Source organism: Chanodichthys erythropterus, chromosome 12 (assembly GCF_024489055.1).
Source record: "Chanodichthys erythropterus isolate Z2021 chromosome 12, ASM2448905v1, whole genome shotgun sequence".
In the NCBI taxonomy this organism is placed as follows: Eukaryota; Metazoa; Chordata; class Actinopteri; order Cypriniformes; family Xenocyprididae; genus Chanodichthys; species Chanodichthys erythropterus.
The window spans coordinates 17,105,557-17,127,143 of NC_090232.1; the positions used below are offsets into that span (position 1 = coordinate 17,105,557).

The window sequence follows — 21,587 nt, forward strand, 5'->3', positions numbered from 1 at the left end:
TATAAAAAAAAAAATATATATATATATATATATATATATATATATATATATATATATATATATATATATATATATATATATATATATATATATATATATATAAAATTTTAATATTAAAAATTACATAAAAAGTATTCATAAAAATTGAAAAGGTATTATTTCAACAGAGACAGTTGAAGGGTTGCAGGCATTACATTCAAAATTTTTCATACATTATTGCTTAAATATAGAATTGTAGACCTCAAAAATCACCAACATGAGAGAGAAAAGAAGGACTTACATTCTGGCCCAGTTCAAGAATAGCCAGCACGAAGCACACATACTCCTGTCCATTCACAAGCGGTCGGTTTAGGAATGCTCCATACACACGACCATCTCCTAGTTTAAATTCAGCTGGAAGATTCTGGAAATGAGCGCTGATGTATGGTTTTGCCTCCGCCTGCCTCCGTAGACGCACAGAGCGACCGGTGCCATTAATCTCCCTCAGTAGCTAGAGAAACCAGAAAACAGGACAAGCACATGACACAAGCCACAACATATGCTGAACCAACATGTGTCTAAAACCGTCAGCAAAGACAGTGAACAACTTGATCAAAAACGTAAAACATATTTAAATTACGACATCAACATCTCATTACAAAAATGTAGCTACCTCATCAATGTTCATCTCATCCGCATCACTCCATAAATTCTGGAAGTTTCCTGTTCTCTGCCTCTTCAGAGGGACAACCACAATGTAGAAACCCCTTCCATTAAAAACATGATATTATATTATTATGGGTGAATCTCATAAAGAGAAATGTTTATTTTCCTGCCCAAAAATAAAATGAAGGCCATTACATATTACATATATACAGTACAGTCCAAAAGTTTGGAACCACTAAGATTTTTAATGTTTTTAAAAGAAGTTTCGTCTGCTCACCAAGGCTACATTTATTTAATTAAAAATACAGTAAAAAACAGTAATATTGTGAAATATTATTACAATTTAAAATAACTTCGTACTATTTAAATATATTTGACAAAGTAATTTATTCCTGTGATGCAAAGCTGAATTTTCAGCACCATTACTCCAGTCTTCAGTGTCACATGATCCTTCAGAAATCATTCTAATATGCTGATTTGCTGCTCAATAAACATTTATGATTATCATCAATGTTGAAAACAGTTGTGTATTTTTTTTTTTCAGGATTCCTTGATGAATAGAAAGTTCAAAAGAAAAAAGAAAAACAGCATTTATATGAAATACAAAGCTTCTGTAGCATTATACACTACCGTTCAAAAGTTTGGGGTCAGTAAGAATTTTTATTTTTATTTTTTTGAAAAGAAATTAAAGAAATGAATACTTTTATTCAGCAAGGATGCATTAAATCAATCAAAAGTGGCAGTAAAGACATTTATAATGTTACAAAAGATTAGATTTCAGATAAACACTGTTCTTTTGAACTTTCTATTCATCAAATAATCCTGAAAAAAATATTGTACACAAATACTTTGTACAATTGTACACATTAAATGTTTCTTGAGCAGCAGATCAGCATATTAGAATGATTCTGAAGGATCATGTGACACTGAAGACTGGAGTAACGATGCTGAAAATTCAGCTTTGCCATCACAGGAATAAATTACTTTGTAAAATATATTCAAATAGAAAACAGTTATTTTAAATTGTAATAATATTTCACAATATTACTGTTTTTTACTGTATTTTTAATTAAATAAATGTAGCCTTGGTGAGCAGACAAAACTTCTTTTAAAAACATTAAAAATCTTAGTGGTTCCAAACTTTTGGACTGTACTATATATATATATTTGTTTAAAATCAGCATAAACTGAATTTAGTACAATAAATGCTAAGGTAATATTCAAAAATTGCAGTAAGATTTGTAAAGAAATTACAAATACTTTTCTTCATGCATAAATTTGATAAAAATGTGACAGCAAATACTTCTATATTGTTACAAAAAATTTCTGTTTCAAGTAAATGTAGTTCTTCTTAACTTTCTATTCATCAGAATAAAAAAAGTATCACAGTTTCCCCATAAATATTAAGCTGCACAAGTGTTTTTAACTGATAAAAAGGAAGATTTTTTTCACAATATTAAAATGATTTCTGAAGAAAAAGTCTTGAAGAATGACACTGAAGACTGGGGTAAGGGCTGCTGAAAATTCAGCTTTGCCATCACAGGAATGAATTACATTTAAAATATGACAAAATAGAATATGATAATATATATTAAAACTGATATTTTGAATTCTATTAATATTCTATTCACAATATTACAGTTTTTACTGTATTTTTGATCAAATGCAGCCTTGATGAGACTTAAAATCTTACTGACCCCAAACTATAAAACAGTAGTGTATATTTTATGCATAATAATATACATTATTGAGTTGAGTTTAAAATTCTGAGAGCACACTGGAAATATGGAATTCAAAATCTAATTTAAAGATGGAAATAAACATTCAATGGTGTTTTGCTGACCTGACATTAGCCTGTCCCTGGACAGCGGGCAGCTGTAGGGTAGCGATGCTCTGAGAGCTAGTCTTGTCCAGAAGCTGGGGTTTCCTTGTCAGCAGGTTTGGAGCGGTCATGGCGTCTGCACGGTGCTGCAGGCCTCCAGTGCTGTCAGATTTACTGGTTAACAAGAAGGTGTAGAGAGACTGGGGCTTCAGCTTAGTCACTAACTTCTGCCCGAGCCGCCCATCTACCTCCACACTCTCTCCATCACCATATGAGATCTGAGAGAGAATTGAAAAGCATATAAATACACTAAAAATGCACACTTAAAAAGCAAAGACTGTGAGCATGTTGTGGCACACACACACTCGAGAAAGTGAGATTAAGATTGACATCTCAGACATTTCGCTCACACATTTATACCAACACTGTCTAACACAATTCCACTAAAATATGTTGGAACAACACACACACCCAACGTTTGTTTTTATACTGAGCTTATAATACTGTCTATCACATAACACAGCTGTTATAGGGACCACAAGATTATTTTAAATTATTTACAATAACACAAAACCAGCTTTAAAATAAAGCTAAGACAGCTAAAAAAATCAAAAAGCAAACTGACATTCTACTTTTTATTTTTAAATTTATTCACTCAACAACAACTACCATTTTTATATAAAGAACGGGGGTTCCCATGGTCTTGGTAAGAGAATTTATTAGAATTAAAAAATAATTTATTAGAATCTTACAAAGTCATAGAAATTTCTACACTTATACAAGCAGAAATATATTTGTCCATATGAGGGGCTTTTGAATATTATTTTGGATAATGGAAGGCCTTAAAGTCAAAAACTACCCTAACTCATTCACATATCTAGATTTTATTGAAAATAATCTCATGATTTACTCACCCTCAAGTCATCCTTGGTGTATATGACCATTAAAAATATCCTGGCTTTTCCGAGTGTTAGAATGGGAGTGAATGGTGCTCCTGATTTTGAAGTCTAAAAAAGTGCATCTATCCATCATAAAAGTAATCCACACAACTTCAGGGGGTTAATAAAGGCCTTCTGAAGTGAAGCGATTGGGTTTTGTAAGAAAAATATCCATATTTAATAAACTAAAATAACTAGCTTCTGGCAGACGGCCCAAATCGACTTATGCCAAAAGAGTAATCTACCATTATAAAACTTGGAAGAGCAAGGGTATTTTTTAATATAACTCTGATTGTGAAAGAAGATAGTCATATACAACTAGGATGGCTTGAGTAAATCATGGGATAATTTTCATTTTTGAATGAAATATCCCTTTTTCTTCATGTAGACCCACAAACAGGCAAAACCTGATGCACGCAGACACATACGCAGCGACGATTTTTGCAGTACTTACAATGAGAGACTGTGCTTTATTACTGGTGGTTCGTGACTCCCAGGTCAGCATTACCGAACTCTTCATAGCAGCTTTCACTCTGAAGTTCACCGCAAACACTATTAAAAGAATAAAACAAAAGATCAACACATCACACTTCAATACTTCAGCTCACCTGAGCAGAACCTCTGGCCCCCAGCATGAGCAGAACATCAAAGAATCTTTTCAACCGTTTCTACTAAAAACATCTACCACATCAGGTTATCTTTAAAGGGTCCACACTGCACAGAGCCGACAGGAGAAAAAAAGAGCTAGTCACTCTTTTCTCATACTGCAGTGCCGACAAGGATTTGCCACAGGGCTCACCTTTACCATTTATGAGATTATGGAGCACTCCACATTTACCTAGACCCATTTACAGAAAGATTCTCACCTTTTATCTGCACTTTGTGGATGTCACCAAACAAGAGATTCAGACCAACAAAGACAGACAAAAATGACCAGACATAAACAGAAACAGATATCCTTCCAGAGTAAAGAAAATGTAGTGGTTTTGATTAGGAAGGCTTGTTTGACAGTAAATGTTTGTGTGTGTGGACATACATGTGTCATACCTTCCTGTGCTGGTTGTGTTTTGATGGATATGGGGAGACTATAGGGCCCAGGGCCACGTTTGCTAAGCACGCACACTCTCGCCACATACTCAGTATTTGGCCTTAGGCCATGAAGAACCACTGTAGCCTCCGAAACGTCCGATTCCATGGCAATATCCGTGCCATTACTATAGGTGACAGCGAACCACACGCGGTAACCTTGGATCCGGTCATAGCTTCTTGGTTGCTCCCATCTCAGGATCACAGATGAGGAGTTTATGTTTTCAGCCGTTAAGTTAGCCAAAAGTGGCACGGTTTCCTGTATGCTCACATTTTGGCGGTCTGTTGTCCCTGGGATTGTTACCATGTCATCTGTGGTTGTTTGCACCACGTTCGGCATTAAAAGTGTGACCTGAGCGCTTGAACCATAACCCCATATGGTACGGGCCGCGAGACGGAACACATACAGCACCCCTGCACTCAAAGACGAGACGGTGTAGGTGCGTTCCTCAGCGTCTAGCTCCTGCACCATGAAAGAGTCTGAGGTCGGGTCAGCCTGGCCATATGAGAGCCTGTAGCCCAGCACAGGGGACAGACCAGCAGGGGGAGGCTGCCATTTTAGTAGGGCACTGCCATCTTCTGATGACGTGACTGTAAGCAGGGGCAAACCTGGCACTGTGGAGTAGAGAACAGTACTGTAGATCAACACTAAACATGTAGTGCTGGAGATAAGTCATGATGTGTTGTGTTGAGTGAAATACTTGATTTTGTGGTTACTTCAATGAATAGTTCACTCAAAAATGAAAATTCTGTCTGACTTTCTTCACCACTACAAAAAAACCCTTTCTTGCACAATACACAAAAGAAGACAATGTTCTTTTCAACTAAATTACAATGAGCAGGGACTGAAGCTTTTAACCTTTAAAATGAAAAGACTCCTAAATTCATTGAAAATCTTGACATCTACCATAGCTTTCTTTGGTGTATTTTTAAGAGTACATAAGAGAAGTAGTCCAATTTGTTAACAGATAATTAATTTGAATCAGAATCGTTTGATCTGCTTCACGAAATTGGTCTGAATGACCTGTTTACGGATCAAAAAGCTGAACTCATAACCTCACAATTTAAAAAGTTACTAAAAACTAAACATTTTGACATCCACTATAAGTTGAAGTAGTCCAAGTTGTTAGCAAATAATTATTTTTAGTCAGTGAATCATTTGATCAGGTTCACAAATTGTGGAAAGATTTGTTTATGAATTCGAAAAGTTCAATATCCAGTGTTATTCACTAAATATATTAACCATAGCTTTCTTTTAAGCATTTTTAAGTTTAAAAAGTAGATTTGTTAGCAAATAATTATTTTGAGGCAGATCTTTTCAATGAATCATTTGACATAGTTTACATAATTGGTCTAAATGATTCGTTTATGAATCAAAAAGTTGAGCTCACACCTTACAATTCGATAAGTTCGCAGAGGTTAACAGCTTACAGGAGAGGAAGGTGAATTGTCATTGAAAAGAGCATAAAACTATTTTCAAATTTTCTCCTTCAGTGTTCTGTGGGGGAAATAGTCATATGGGTTTGGATACGGAATGTTATGAGGGTAAGTAAATGATTTTCATTTTTGGGTGACCTTTCTCTTTAAAATTGAAATTAACACAAGTATGTATACCAATACATAAATGTGTATGTGTGTGGGAGTGTGTACACACATGATGGTTTAGTTCTGATGACGATAGGCTTGCTGCGTGCTCCATCGCCTTTTGAGGTGAACGCAGCCACGGTCACAGAGTATTCAGTGTTCGGCCACAAATCAGTCAAAATCAGGTCCTAATAAACACATATGCACTTACTAAAACTATTAAAAAAAAAAAAAATCAAACTAAATGTCCATTTTATTTTAAATTACATACAGATTCTTTTTTTTTTTTTCATTCACTGCCTAGATAAAAGGACAAAATAGCTGTCTGGAACATTACCAAGATGGCCGCAGAGTGAACTGATTTGCCTTAAAGGGACTTTGGTTTATGTAAATGTATTCAAATTCTGGGCCATGTCCAAAATAGATATACTCACATATTGTTTCGAGTCATTCTGTGGCTGTTTACAAAAAAAAAAAAAAAGAGACATAAATAGTAAAAATGAATTTGAATGCCAAGATGTAATATGATTATTCACAACAACACAATGAATAAAAGTCTACTGAGAGTAAATAGTGTGAAAGGTTCACTGGAACAATTACATGGTGGTTTTAATGCTCTTAGTTTTTGAGATAGTTATCAGAGGTTCTGTCTTAGCATGCGGATTATAAGCAGATACTGATGTTATCTGATGATTAAAGCAAAATGAAAGTCCATTTAGAGAGCATTAGATGAGCTAAGAAGCCTAATTACTGACAAACAAACAACTCATCCAGATCAAGAGATAGTTAGGATCTGTATCATGTTTCTAGTATATGAGTGATTCTTCACTTAGCGGCACTACTTGAAACCTTGAAAAATGAAACATTTTCAAACTATGTTTCAGCTAGCTATATGAAAACTTTTGCCCAAATGTTGTACCAAAAAGTCAAAGTCCCCCTGTGGTGAAAGTTTTTAATGTTGTTTATATGTCTATGTGGTGTTTTTAATATGCTTTAATACAAACCGTGTGTAAATTCATAAGTCAACACCATTGCTGAGTATTTTCTGTTTAAAACTGCAGTGATCTAAAGACAGTTTCAGAAATGTGGTTTTAAATTGCTGGTGTTTGTGATGTCACAAACTACCTTGTAACCAATCACATCAATGTGCCAGCGGGCTTTAGCATATCATTAACTATGACTGCCCTAAAGCAGAAGTCTCTCAACAGAATATATCCTGGTATATTTTTCTGTTGATATGACAAATCGGGTAGATTTAGCAATATAGTGGGTGTATCCCTTATGGAAAGAAAATATATTTCTCTATATATGAATGATCAATATATTACATGATATAACAGTATATTTGAACATATACAGAAAAATATATTGCGTAAACATATTACAATATATTGGATAATACATAAGGAATTTACGCTTCTCATATATTGAAAAATATGTGATAATATATTTACTAATATATCATAATGTATGTAATTTTATATTCAGTAACATAATTCATAATATAAAGGTTTATATGTGATCAGATATGGTACTGCATGCATAATATATTGCAGATATATTTACTCATGCAGTATAAACACATAAATGGTAAAATATATTATGTAACATTTTTTATATTTTATAATTATTTACATTTTAAATGTTTCATATTTTTAAGTTAGTTAACAAAAGCACACCTGCATGTACTAAAGTTTCTACCAAAGAGACTATCACTTTGCTATAGCGTGCACAGCTGTTACTTTTTGAATAAAGTTATTATAGTCTTAATGGTGTTCAGTCAATCATAAACCTAACCACAGGCTTTACTCTTCAGCACAGTGGTAACCCCAGAAACTCACACATACCAGAAAACCTTTTAAATTCCAAAATAATACAACTTTAAACACTAACAGATCTCCCCCATATCAATATTGAGCAAAACACATTAAAGAACACTTAATTTTAACATTTACTCTCCTTTAACAGTCTGAAGCAAATCATGCCGGGAACTAAAAGTTTGTTGTAACCACTGATTGTAACTCATTCCATGAATGTGTGTATATATATGCGTGTACAATACATTCACATTTATATGGGAACATGTATGTGCAATATATGCACACAATAAAGGATAAAACTTTATGAATGTAATGCTATTTTTGTCTTCATTTATAAATATTGTATATGTATCACTATTTAGCCATATATTGTGAATGCCTATATTGCAGTATATTGAAAAATATATGCACTAGCTTCCCATATATGGAAATGTATGATGTAATATATTGCATTATATTTTGCAGTATATTCCCATATGTTTTTGTTCCGTAAGGTTATGATGTATAGTACAATGTTATGATGAACTATATGCCTTTTCTCCACTGACGTTCTGAGCTGTTCAAAGCGTTTCTAAGGATACTGATTTTTAGAAGGCAGCTGTCTGACTCTGACATTGTGAACGGGAACATGTGCAACGTTTACCTCAGTAAGCTGACTGAGTGGATCTCTGAGGCGGGGCTAATTAGAATATTCATAGAACCGCGTATACTAAATGAAGCAAGTGTGTAGAGTTACATTCAAGCTATTTTAAGACATGAAGATTTTTTTTTTTTTCACAGGAAAAAGTGTTTAAATATGTCAATTTGGTGATTAAAGATGAGCTTTAAGGGATACAATTATTGACTACAGGGGGACTTTAAGTTTTCTCAAAACAGTGCAGCAAAAGCTTTAAAAAAAATGAATTTTTTTTTATAAAAAATGAAATTTACCTACTTTAACACTTTTTATAGATTTACTGAAGAGGACTCTGAATAAGGAATTACCATTAAACATTATTTTAAGATTTTCTAGGGGGAAAAAAATAGATTTTAGAATATCTTGGTATCAAAAGAGTGAAGCGGCATGTCCTTGAATTTTGAGAGTCCTTGATTTTTGAGATTAAGAATTCGTTATTTTCAAACTGAGAACAACAGAACAAAAATAAACACCACATTTCTAAAGAACAGTTGTGGCACATAATGATTTCAGAAGTGTATGTGTGTGTGTGTGTGTGTGTGTGTGTGTGTGTGTCTCTGTGTCCTTGAGGTGAAGTCTCCTACCTGTGGGTCTCTCAGTAGGAGTTCCCTAATTCTGGGAGAGACTGTTCTCTCCCCTGCTGTTCGTCTGGCATATGTCACCTGGTAACCACGGATATTTCCATGTTGTCGCTCAGCAACTGGAGGTTTCCATGACACTCTAGCAGAAGTGGCGTTTAAGACCACAACATCCACACCCCGCGGCGGTGCACTGGGCACTAAAGGGGCATTTTAGTAAAGGACATGTAGTCACAGATGAACATTCCTTTCAGCTCACAGGAGAAGGACAGAAAAGGTCAGGAAAAGAGGTATGGTACTGGGGGTCAATTATCTCGATAAATCCTTTGGGAAGAAGCTTTTGCCATGGAAAGGGATCGGACCATATCATCACCAAGGTGAATAAGACAAAAAATTAAATTATTTATGCAGATGTTAAAAATTCTGAAAGAAGGGAATCCAAAGAGGAACTTGGGAGAAGTATTGCAACCACTAGCTCCAGGACAGGGCAAATGTTGAAAGGACAAATGTGACTTTGGTAGGCGAAGGAAGGAGAGGTTCAGCTTCAGGTCAAGGGTCAAATTAAGGCACCGTCACATAGACATACCGTCTTCCTCTGTGCGGACCAATATCGGAAGGCTCTCGGGTCCTTGGCCTGTGTCAGTGTGGGCAGCCACTGTCACAGAGTACAGGGTCCCTTTCTTCAGGCCCTCTATCCGGTACCGGAAACAGTTAGATGGGATGTTCGAGATCTTTTGCACGGGGTCTTTCTCACGCTCCACTGCCACATATCGGATGGAGTATCCTGTTACGATTCCGTTTTCATCTGTGAGGGGTGGAGCCCAGCTGAGCAGTAGACTTGTGGAGGAGGGGCTTATGCATTTGATTTCCTGGGGAAGGGGTATGGACTCTGATTGGGTGATTAGAGAATTGGGTGGGTTTAATTGTGTGTGTTGAGGCAACGATGGTTAGTTTTAGTGTTGTTGTGGATGATAATGTGTGGAAATGAAATGAAATCAGAAGAAAAACACAAAAAAAGACAAAATTGACACGTAAAATGTGGTGTTGTCACAGGTAAAATAAAGCAAGACATCAAACTGCAAATGATCGTTCACATATGGTGAACTGAAATGAAAAACAAATACATTCAACATAAAACTTACTTGTTTGACTCCCTCTTTCCAGATCCGTTCAATGAATGTCTCATGCTCTTACCTGCTCTTTACACTCGACCACATTTTCAATAGCCTGACAGCTGTTTACTGTATCTTTACCAAACAACTTCTTACCAGTAGCACTGTCATGTCAGAATGCAAGTAAAAGTCTTTACAGCTGAGTGAATAACATGAACAATGAAAAACCTTGCTCTTTTAAAGGGATAGTTCACCCAAAAAAATGAAAATTCTGTCAATATTATTTTATAACCCTCTAGTTGTTCTAAACCTGTATGAAATTCTTTCTTCTGTTGAGCATAACAAAAGATATTTTGAAGAATGTTGGTAACCAAACAGTTTCTGGTCCCCATTGTACAGAAAAATAACTATGGAAGTCAATGGGGACCAGAAACTGTTTGGTTACCCACATTCTTCAAAATATCTTCTTTGGTATTCAGCACAATAAATAAATCAATACAGGTTTGGAACAACTTGAGGGTGAGAAAATGATGATAGAATTTTCATTTTTGGGTGAACTTTCTCTTTAAACTGTACTCTCTATGTCTAGCATGGAGAAATCCGATTCAAGTGAATCAGTTCATACTGATTGATTCAGTGAATAGGTACACAAGATTCATGACTCACTTAATTCAGTTAAATGCAGCTGATTATCACAATGGTTCTGATACAGTTATAATTTATATAAATAAAATTTGCTGTGTTTTATAGTTTTAATAGCTGTATTTATCTCTTTAATTATGTCTAATGTTTTTGCTTAATGTTTACAGTGTCTGTTCAAGTTTAATGCTGTCACCCTTGTTTGATGTTTATGTTGAAGCTGATTGAGTAAGGACATCTTGCTGGTTAAAGGATTAGTTCACTTTAAAATAAAAAATTACCCCAAGCCTTCTGTATTCAACTTACAAAGAAAGTGTAAAACTCTTGCAGTTCAAAAGGCTTATACTACGCCCTACGTCTTCCGTATTCAAGTTATGAAACTTCAACTTTCATAAGTTGAATACGGAAGAAAAGCATATACACCTAGGATGGCTTGAGGGTGAGTAAAGCTTGGGGTAATTTTCATTTGAAAGTGAACTAATCCTTTAAGAATCCAGCATCCAAAACACATAGCTTGGTCTTTTCAGCAAGGAGAAAGGTGTTTTTTATCTGTTTTATATAAAAGCTCTGCACAGTACATACGTGTCTGTGGAGTCTGAACGGTGATTTCACTGGTGAATGCCCCCAGGCCATGTTTACTGCGTGCTGCTAGTTGAAATATGTAGGTGGAAAACGGTTTCAGGTTCTTCAGCAGATAACTGGAGCTTGGATCAAATGATATTTTCTGAAAAAGAGAAGTTTAAAGTAATTAGCATTTAAAACAGTCACTACAAAATGTAAACATTTTGTATGTGTGTATCTGTGTGTGTACCTGTTCTGGCTGGTCTCCAAGCCTGTAAATGAGCTCATAGCCAGTGATGGCATCTGTGCCGCTGTGAGCTGGAGGGATCCACGACAGAAGAATGCTGGTCTCTGATTTCACCTCTGCCTTCAGTTCTGTCGGCTGGGATGGGACTAGAAACGAGTGGAGGCAGAAAGACAATGCTTAGAGAATGATGCAACCGAAACAAAATAAGCTGCAATATTAGAATCTATAAAATAATCTCAACTTCACAAACTGCACACCTCCTGTCTTGGCAATGATGTGCAGATCGCTGGAAAGAGGTCCATCTCCGACTGCGGTAAAGGCGAGCACTCTAATATAGTATGTTTTGTTCGGTGTCAGGTCTCGTACGTTCAAAAAATTTGCCCCTCGAACCATTTCCTTCTCCCACTGGCTCACGGGCAGTGACGAATCCGACGTGTAATACACCCTGTAACCTACCACCTGACCATTGGCTTCCTCTGGCTCCTCCCACTGTACCATCGCCGTGGAACCACTCAGCATGCGACCTCTGACACGACGAGGAGGGGAACTAGGCGCCTGTTCGGCTGTACGAGCTTCCACGGTCTGACTCGGTGGGCCACGGCCAATCGAATTCACCGCCACCACCCGGAAATGGTAGTGCGAGTAGGGGCTGAGTCCACCCACACTGTAACGAGTTGTTGCTATGGCATCAATTTCTTTAAAGGTGTCGGTGGAGGAGGTGGGCCGATATTGAATGATGTAATAAGAAACAGGAAGTGGATTTCCACTGTCCCACATCAGAGTAATGCTGGTGGCAGATCTCTCCATGACAACTGGAGTTCCTGGAGGATTGGGAAGGGCTATGGAGTTGAAGAAGGAGATTAATAAATTAGGGAAAATTTATTTCGAATGTTAAATAAATATTGTAAATATTTACTTAAATATTGTGTGCTATAATGTTAAAAGCAAATAAACTGTAAACGTTTGGGGTCAGTAATATACATTTATACTTTTATTAAGAAAGGATACATTAAACTGATCAAAAGTGACAGTAAAGACCTACATATAAAATAAATGGCGTTCTTTTGAACATTCTTTTGAATCATGAAAAAAAAGTATCACGGTTTCCACAAAATATTACGCAGCACAACTGTACATAATAATATAATATAATATAATATAATATAATATAATATAATATAATATAATATAATATAATATAATATAATATAATATAATATAATATAATATAATATAATATAATATAATATAATATAATATAATATAATATAATATAATATAAAGAAGAAGAATATTAGTTGAGCATCAAATAAGCATTTTAGAATTATTTCTAAAGAATTATGTGACACATCATGTGACTGGCGTAATAGTTGATTAAAGTTTAGCCAAGTTCAAAATGTAATAAATTACATTTTAAAATATATTTACATGTAATATTTCACAATGTTGCTGTTTTACTGTATTTTAGATCAAATAATTGTAGCCTTAAAGGATTAGTTCACTTTAAAATGAAAATTACCCCAAGCTTTACTCACCCTCAAGCCATAGGTGTAAATGACTTTCTTTTTTCTGATGAACACAATCGGAGAAATATTTATAAATATCCTGACGCATCTGAGCTTTATAATGGCAATAAGCTTTACCAAATGAGTAAGAGCTGAAGAAAGTGTCACAATCCACATTAATCATTAACGTGTGCTCCACACTGCTCCTGGGGTTTAATAAAGGCCTTCTGAAGCGAAGCGATGCGTTTGTGTAAAAAATATCCATATTTAACAAGTTATGAAGTAAAATATCTAGCTTCTGCCAGACTGCCTTCCCTATTTAAATTAAGAAAAAAAGTTTCTATTATCGCGTTGCGTCAGTTACACCTTTTCCATAAGTTGAATAGGGAAGGTGTAGGATGTAGCGTAAGATTTTTGAACTTCTAGAGTTTTACACTTTTGTCATAAGTAGAATACGGAAGGTGGTCTGGTGGAAGCTAGATATTTTACTTCATAACTTGTTAAATATGGATTTTTTTTTACACAAACACATCGCTTCGCTTCAGAAGGCCTTTATTAACCCCCTGGAGCCATGTGGAGTACACATTTATGATGGATGGATGTGGATGGAGACACTTTCTTCAGCTCATACTCGTTGATCCTCGCTCACTGCCATTATAAAGCTCGGATGCGTCAGGATCTTTATTAATATTTCTCAGATTGTGTTCATCAGAAAGAAGAAAGTCATATACACCTAGGATGGTTTGAGGGTGAGTAAAGCTTGAGGCAATTTTAATTTGAAAGTGAATTAATCCTTTAGTGAGCATAAGAGAATTCTTTCTAAAACATTTTTAAAAAATCTTACTGACTTATGAATAGCAGTGTAAAATAAAATTTACTTTCAAATTTTAATTAATTTTCAAACTTTTAAAATTTTAGAATACTTTAAAAACAAATTTTCATTTAGTATCATAAAAATTACATGACATATGATAGCATTTTAAGGCATCACAGATGCTCTTAATGCAAAAGTTGTTCCAAAAGATAAACAGCTATTATACTGCCTCCTACAATAGCTAATATTTGCCAAATTCTGAATCAGGAACTCAAATTATTTCACAGGGAAGGTAATTTTTATGCTTATTTTAGCTTGTTTGCTTATAAAAAAATAAAATAAAATAACAAGCCTTTTGAAATCACTGTGTGTGTCACAGTGAGTCATAGCCTATGAAGAGTGTTCCAAGTCATTGATTTATGAGGTTACATTTTAGTTAGCCAGGCAAGAGACAGCAAGGCAGCTCACTAGGTTTTGGAACAACCATCAGCCACCCTGCTTCCTTAATATTGGCTCTGCCTAAGGAACATATTGTTTAACTAAATGTTTTTTTTCTTCAAAAACATTAGACATCTTCTTTGAGAGTCTTTTAACATCACTCCTGTGTACCTTTAACTGTGATCTGGGCAACAGTTTCAATAACTCCGAGTGTAGACATTGCCACACACGTGTAGTTGGCAGACTGGCGTACATCTGTGAGCTCCAAAACATTCCGCCCAATAGGCATGTCATCTTCTGGTGTCAAATCCTCGGCTCCCAGCATCCATTTGACATATGGCATGGGAACGCCCACTGCTTGACAGGAGATATTCACACTTCCTCCCGGCATGATCTCATAATCCATCGGTGGCACTGAGAACCGAGGAGGGATGCGACGCACTGAGGGTGTGAAAGACAGTGAGCCATTTACTAACTCAGGCTAAAGACATTATTAATGCTAAAGAGAGCACTGTGTCTAATAAGATACGCCCTCAGGGTGTTATACGCTGCAGGTTATTAATATGTGTTGTAGAGAAGAGTGGGATAAGATGTGGCTGTGTCACCTCTTTAATGTATCAAACTATGCATAATTGTTATCAGGTGACTATATATTTAAAGAAGCCATCAAATACAACTCCCTGTGATCGAGAGATCCCCATGAGAAAAGTGATATGCATTTTTTATGCTAAAAACTCTTTTGGTACGACAAAGCACATACTCTACAAGTTAATTTTTTGTCAAAGAAAATTTATCCTGGTCTAAAAATATATATTATATATTTTGGTGAATTGCTGGAGTAAATACAGGTACATATTGCTAAGGATTATCCATGATTGAAATGAAATATTATCTCTTCAAATGGTATCTGTGGGGTAAAGTGTGCCAGATAGGGCCCTATCATACAACTGGCGCAATGCAAGTGTTTTTTGCTAGTTTCAGCCCAATGCAGTTTTCATTTTCACATCCTGCGCCAATTTGTGTAAATAGCAAATGCATTTTTGCCCAGTTGTGCGCTCATGGGCATGCTGATTTGAAAACGAGGTGCGTTCAGGCGCATTGTTGGCGCGTTGCTATTTTGAGGGAACTGAAATAGACTGCGCACAATATTTTCTTTGTTATTTAAAGAGAGCGTTAGTAATATGCGCCTATATGCGGGTGCACAACATGCGTACACTATGCTTATTACACACACAGGGCAGCAGCACACAAACATGCCAAATATTAAAAATAAAAGGATTACAATGTAAAAGATTATTATTGTGTGCACAAAGATAAAAATGCTTTGGTGGAATCCGACTTTTCCCGTTTGTGCGCTTTAACTTTGCGCACAAGCAGATCCATTTCCTCCTCAGAGAAGTATTCAGTTTTTCCGCTTGCAAATTCCACCATGTAAACAGCGAATCCGCCATTGTGCGAGCGCAACTGGTTTTTAAAGGGAATGGGAGATGAGACTCTTATTGGTGTATTGCGTGTTACCCCCAAAACAAACCCATTACTCATTAAGAAAATAGGGACAACACTTTTAGACCATTTTCCGTCATTAAACTAGCAAAAGTGTGCTTTTGACCATCGTTAAAATAGGGCCCACAGTGAGTTTGTCTTTTAAATGTTGACAAAAGTTTAAAAAATATTAGCTTTTACTGGCTGGTTTATGAAAATGCTAATAATACGTAACAAAACTGGGATGCCTAAAATTGTGAAAATAGAGAAAAAGAGCAGTAACTTCACAGTATCAAATCTTTAAATGGGCACATTGCATTACTATGATATCATTTGCTATCAGCATGATGTTATGGAATGCAGTTAAGTAGGATCAGGTGAAATATGGCGGATTAGTGTAAAATGACATATGCAGTATTAGGATCTGGAAAGTGAGTTAGACTGTCCGGAGGGAGGGAATCCCAATGGAGGGGAAGGATTATGTAGATGTGAGGGGCTGAGGCTCAGATTAAAGTAAGAAACAGAGCACTGGTTTGAGACGAAGAGCACTTACCATCTCTTAACTCTACACAGGAGTCCAGCAGTGAGAAGTGAGCCAACAGGGAGAAACAAACAAACAATGACTACACGTCTAAAGTATGTAAAAGGAGATTATCTAAGAAGAATCAGACAGATCAGACTACAGAGATTTGCTTTGACATGTAGCTATTCATAAGAATGTGTTAGTTAATTTCTAATTCTACAGCACTCAGATAAGTAACTCAAAGCTGTACCTCTGACGTAAAGGTTAGCTGGTGTCGAGTAGCGCGTTCCTTCACTGTTGGTCGCGACACACTCGTATTTACCCTGATCAGTTTCTTCACTCTGATCAATCTGAAGTGCACCTGGATACATATGCACATATAAAAGGCAAAACATTTACAACACAACGACACACACACAGACTTTGTCACCAGCCCAGTCCTTTGGAAGGAATGTTCCAGGTTTTGTACAAGTTAAACTTTATCGACAGTATCTGTGGCATGCTGTTGATCATCACAGAAAATAATTTGACTCACCAAACAAAGACATTTTATATATTGTTTTATTTAAGTTAATATAATTACTGTAATTTCATACCTTTCACAATGTTAGTAAGCGATTCTATAACACTAGCGTCATGATTTATCATGCATGACGTAGGCAGAAGTACCGATCTAAAGTCTACAAAGAGAACGTACAAAGACTAAGTCAAACGGCCTTTACAGAAAAAGGTAAAACTATGATGTCGGACGATTTTGAACTTGGAGGAGAAAATGAGATGGAGTTTTTCGCCCTACCACGGTACTTCCACCTATGTCACATGTGACCTTTCCAATGTGATTACGTAATGCGTGGCAGATCGCAGAGCAGTGCAGCCACACAAGAATAATAAATAATTCTTTTTTTTTAGAAAATATTGGATCGTTTCACTAGACAAGACCCTTATTCCTCAGCTAGGACAGTATAAAGCTGCAATGAAACTGCAATTTGGACCTTCAACCCGTTCTACCCTGATGAAGTCCACTATATGGAGAAAAATCCTGGAATGTTTCGACTGAAGAAAAAAGACATGAACATCTTGGATGACATGGGAGTGAGTAAATTATCAGGAAATTTTAATTCTAAAGTGAACTAATCCTTTAAGGGATGAGTAAAAATTATTTTCTGTGAAAAATCTATAATATGTCACAGATGCTGTTCATAGAGCTCAACAATTTTGTTAACTGAAACTCAGACATACCAACAAAATGCAAACATACAAACTGGTTTACATGTAAATATCAGCACAAAATGACAGTGGCCAAGAATGTTAAAACAACATATAAATCATCAGAGTATTAAAAACTCCTGGAACAACTCTGCCATTTTCCAAGAATAAAATACTGCCTTAATATATTAAAAACAAAGCAATCAAGCAATTGTTCTTGCCAAAGAGAAACAAAGAAAAGCATTCAGCCTCTTTTTTTAATGTTGTTTAAATATTAATAGTTAGATATAGACATAGACAGACAGAAATGGCTCCAAAAAGAGACACAGGCTGTTGCACTGCATGTAGAGCAGAATCTAAAAAGGCTTCATTAAAAAGACAAGATAAAAATAAAAAAATAGCCTGATTTATCATCCAAGCAGACATTTCTAGCTGAAAAATGAAATGATGTTTAATTAGAGAGAGACAGAAGTGAAAAGATCCACAGAGGGATCAGAAGAGCATGAGAAAAACAGCAAAAACAGAAAAAAAACGTTTTTTTTTCTATAATGTCAGTGGCAATAAAATGTGTCACTGAAATTATATATTCCACAATATATTCTAAGATAATTTAGTTATTTGATTCTCTCTTCCCATCTTTAGCTGTAAAACACACAAGTCATCTCTGATATCCGCTCCTCTACTAAAAATTAAAGGATATATCATGTTTTTTCCAGTTTCAAGCAAATGATGCAACCATTCAAGATTGGAGGGGTGGCCAAACATAAGAGTCATTCCACGAAACCGGTACGATTTGAGTCCCTCTGTCCTTTTTCAGTGTTTTTTATCCACTGGGTCACCAAAATATATTGTTAAAAGCTTTTTGTATTAATTGAAATGTCTCCTTTAATATAATAATTATGTTTAAAAACATGACATACATTTTATCTTTATATTAGAAATTATTTAGTTTTTTTCAGTTGACCACCTATTTTGTCACGTCCCTCAAGGCCTTCTATGAAAGTGTACTTGGGATATGAATAATAAAATGAGAAAAAAGTCCATACATTTTGCCATTCCCATAAATATCCATCTGTGTAATATTTTTTTTTTTAAATTCATGATTATTCATTAAAATCATATTATTTATTTCCGCACCTCAGTAACCCCTCAACCCCGTTACACAAACCATTCTCCACCTATAAAAATAATGAAGTGATACTTATGTGACACCATTAATAGGAAGTGACATCATAGAAGTCTTCTGAACAACATTGTGAGCAGACACAGGCAAGTTACCACCTTCTTTAATAATTATAACTAAATTATGTTTTGAAATTGTGTTTGTCAAGCTTAACGTCTCAACCCCATTACATCGATTAAAGATATAAAACTATTACTTGTGAAAATGATCTTTGTTATTTCAACATGAATTTCATTCATGATTTCTTAATATTATGCATGCCATGCACTCTCCATTTATTCACTAGATTTAAGGCAGTGGCAAATTTGGGCAAAAAAAAAATCACAACCCTGTCACACCTACATTTTTATTATTATTATTTATGAAAAAGTAATTAAAATTTGTTGAACTCTGTCTGAAATGTTCAGAGCAATCATAAGAATACTGATTTTAGTTCAAATGAAGTTAAGCCAAAAATTACGAGGTTTCTGTCACAAAAATGTCCATTTCAGGCTTTAGTATAGCAAAAGCGTGAGATTTTATGTAACTTTTATATTTGCAATTACTGAATTAGTGTGAGGAACATCTGATTAATAGGAAAATGTTAATTTTATCACAAATACATTTTATAATAATATTCAGAGAGCTCCCATAGTGTCCATAACTTAAAATAATGACCAATAATAATAAGGATTTGATGCCTGAGATGGTAAAATATGTTTTTCTGGAAGTTAAATATGTCATTAATGTTGTGGGGTGTTCAGAAAAGTAATACATTTTGGTAAAAAAACTAAAAAAGCGTAAGTCCAAATCGTCCCGGTTTCGTGGAATGACTCATAAAAGTTTAAAGACCCCATAAAAATTGTGGCTTTTAGTCCATGGCTGTTAGCTTTGAAGTTGTTTAAATGCTATGCACTTTTAGAGGATATACACATTTAAAATGTATATAGCCTTTGGGGACAACAGACCAAAAACTAGATGACTCATTCAATCTTTTTTTTTTTTTTTGGTCAAAGAATATGCTCTCTAGAATGAGAATGTCCCTCCTCTTAACAGCACGTACGTACGTTTTAGGGATGAGCCTTTCAATATGTCCTGCCCACACTTCCTTTTTCAATATGTAATATATCACCACAAGAAAGAAAACGGCATCAGACAATGTCATGGGGCCTTTAAAAAACAAACCATACCGAACAACCACTAAAAGTAAATCCTCTTTCATTTTTTTCCCCTAAAGTATAGATTTCAAATTATTGTTATCAACTAACAAAATTAATGTCTATTGGATTTTAATTCACCATGAAAATAACACATTCAGATAAGATCTGCGTAAAGGGAAGGTAGTTTTAACATGGCGACAGAACCCAAACATTAATCATGATAAACAGTCCCTGAAAATGACACGGTTAGTCAAACAATCAGGGAGAGAGAGAGAGAGAGAGAGAGAAAGAGAGAGAAAGAGAGATGGAAAGGGAGAAGAAGGGGGAAGGGAAAAGGAAGAAAGAAAGAGAGCGATAAGGTGAAAATAGATGTGGTGGGTTGCTTTAGTCTCTTACCTCGGATAGGCGTACCCCCTGGATGTGTGAGAATGAAAGCAGATGGGAGATTAAAGAGAAGACGAGTTAGTGCAGTGAGGGAGAATGAGAAAAAACAAAAAAAAACAAAGTGACAGAGAGAGAGTGAAAAAGAGATACAGAGAAAGATAACAGAAAGATAGAGGGATAAAATAGAAACAGCAAAAAGAAAGTGTGCAAGAAAGAGAAAGAGGGGAGGAGGGAGACTCTTCATGTCTTAAGTGCAAAGTGTATGTTGGGATTTTATGAGATGACAACAGAGGTCGTCTTAAACAAAAAGAAATGAAAATTTTCCGTCATTTAGCAAGTTTTTAAAATGTTGACGATTATAATGTTTATATTTCATAAATATTTTAAAATATGAATAAAAATATAAAAATAATTTTAAAAATGATTAATTTCATTTCCTTTTTCAAAGATAAAAAAAGCGTCTGGTCTGTTGCATATCCCTATTTCAGAAACATTTTTTAAAAAATCCCAATAGTAAATATGTGGTAACACTTCGATATTTCGATAGTCCACTTTAGACATTCTACTAAACTTGTCAAATACCAGTCATTAGAGTATTAGCAGATTGTCTGCTTAAAGGGATAGTTCACCCAAAAATGAAAATTCTGTCATCATTTACTCACCCTCAAGTTGTTCCACACTATGAGTTTCTTTCTTCTACTGAACACAAAGGAAGATATTTTGAAGAATATGGGTATCCAAACAGTTGACGTTAGCCATTGACTTCCATAGTAGGAAAAAAATATGGTAACACTTTATTTTACAGTGTCCTTGTTACACGTTACATGTAGTTATTGTAGTAATAACTATAAATTATACATAATTACAGGCAACTAACCCTAAACCAACCCCTATTCCTAACCCTAACCCTATAGTAAGAACATGTAGTTAATTATTACGACTCAGTACTTAAATGTATAATTGCACTGTAACATGGAGACCTTAAAATAATTCTATGGAAGTCAAATGTCTGGTTATACCCATATTCTTCAAAATATCTTCTTTTGTGCTCAACAGAAGAAAGAAATTTGGAAGAAAGAACAACTTGGGGGTGAGTAAATGACGACAGAATTATTTTTTTATATATATATATATATATATATATATATATATATATATATATATATATATATATATATATATATATATATATATATATATATATA

The 21,587-nt window shown here is 35.0% G+C and overlaps 1 protein-coding gene across 2 annotated transcripts in view; it reads right to left on the bottom strand.

The window, feature by feature from the left end:
* ptprdb (protein tyrosine phosphatase receptor type Db) overlaps positions 1-21,587 on the bottom strand; it is a 48,701-nt gene that overhangs the window by 17,984 nt on the left and 9,130 nt on the right. Inside the window, exons 5-18 of one of the 2 annotated variants that reach the window (XM_067405267.1) lie at positions 16,721-16,831; positions 14,637-14,906; positions 11,966-12,547; positions 11,712-11,854; positions 11,483-11,624; positions 9,736-10,038; positions 9,156-9,349; positions 6,510-6,533; positions 6,146-6,263; positions 4,453-5,106; positions 3,860-3,957; positions 2,489-2,745; positions 653-746; positions 281-490 (exon numbers count right to left, since the gene is read on the bottom strand). In XM_067405267.1, the coding sequence (XP_067261368.1) occupies positions 281-490; positions 653-746; positions 2,489-2,745; positions 3,860-3,957; positions 4,453-5,106; positions 6,146-6,263; positions 6,510-6,533; positions 9,156-9,349; positions 9,736-10,038; positions 11,483-11,624; positions 11,712-11,854; positions 11,966-12,547; positions 14,637-14,906; positions 16,721-16,831 (3,200 nt within the window). Of the gene's footprint in view, positions 1-280; positions 491-652; positions 747-2,488; positions 2,746-3,859; positions 3,958-4,452; positions 5,107-6,145; positions 6,264-6,509; positions 6,534-9,155; positions 9,350-9,735; positions 10,039-11,482; positions 11,625-11,711; positions 11,855-11,965; positions 12,548-14,636; positions 14,907-16,500; positions 16,513-16,720; positions 16,832-20,394; positions 20,413-21,587 lie in introns of both variants that reach the window. The other variant, XM_067405268.1, reaches the window with a different exon arrangement.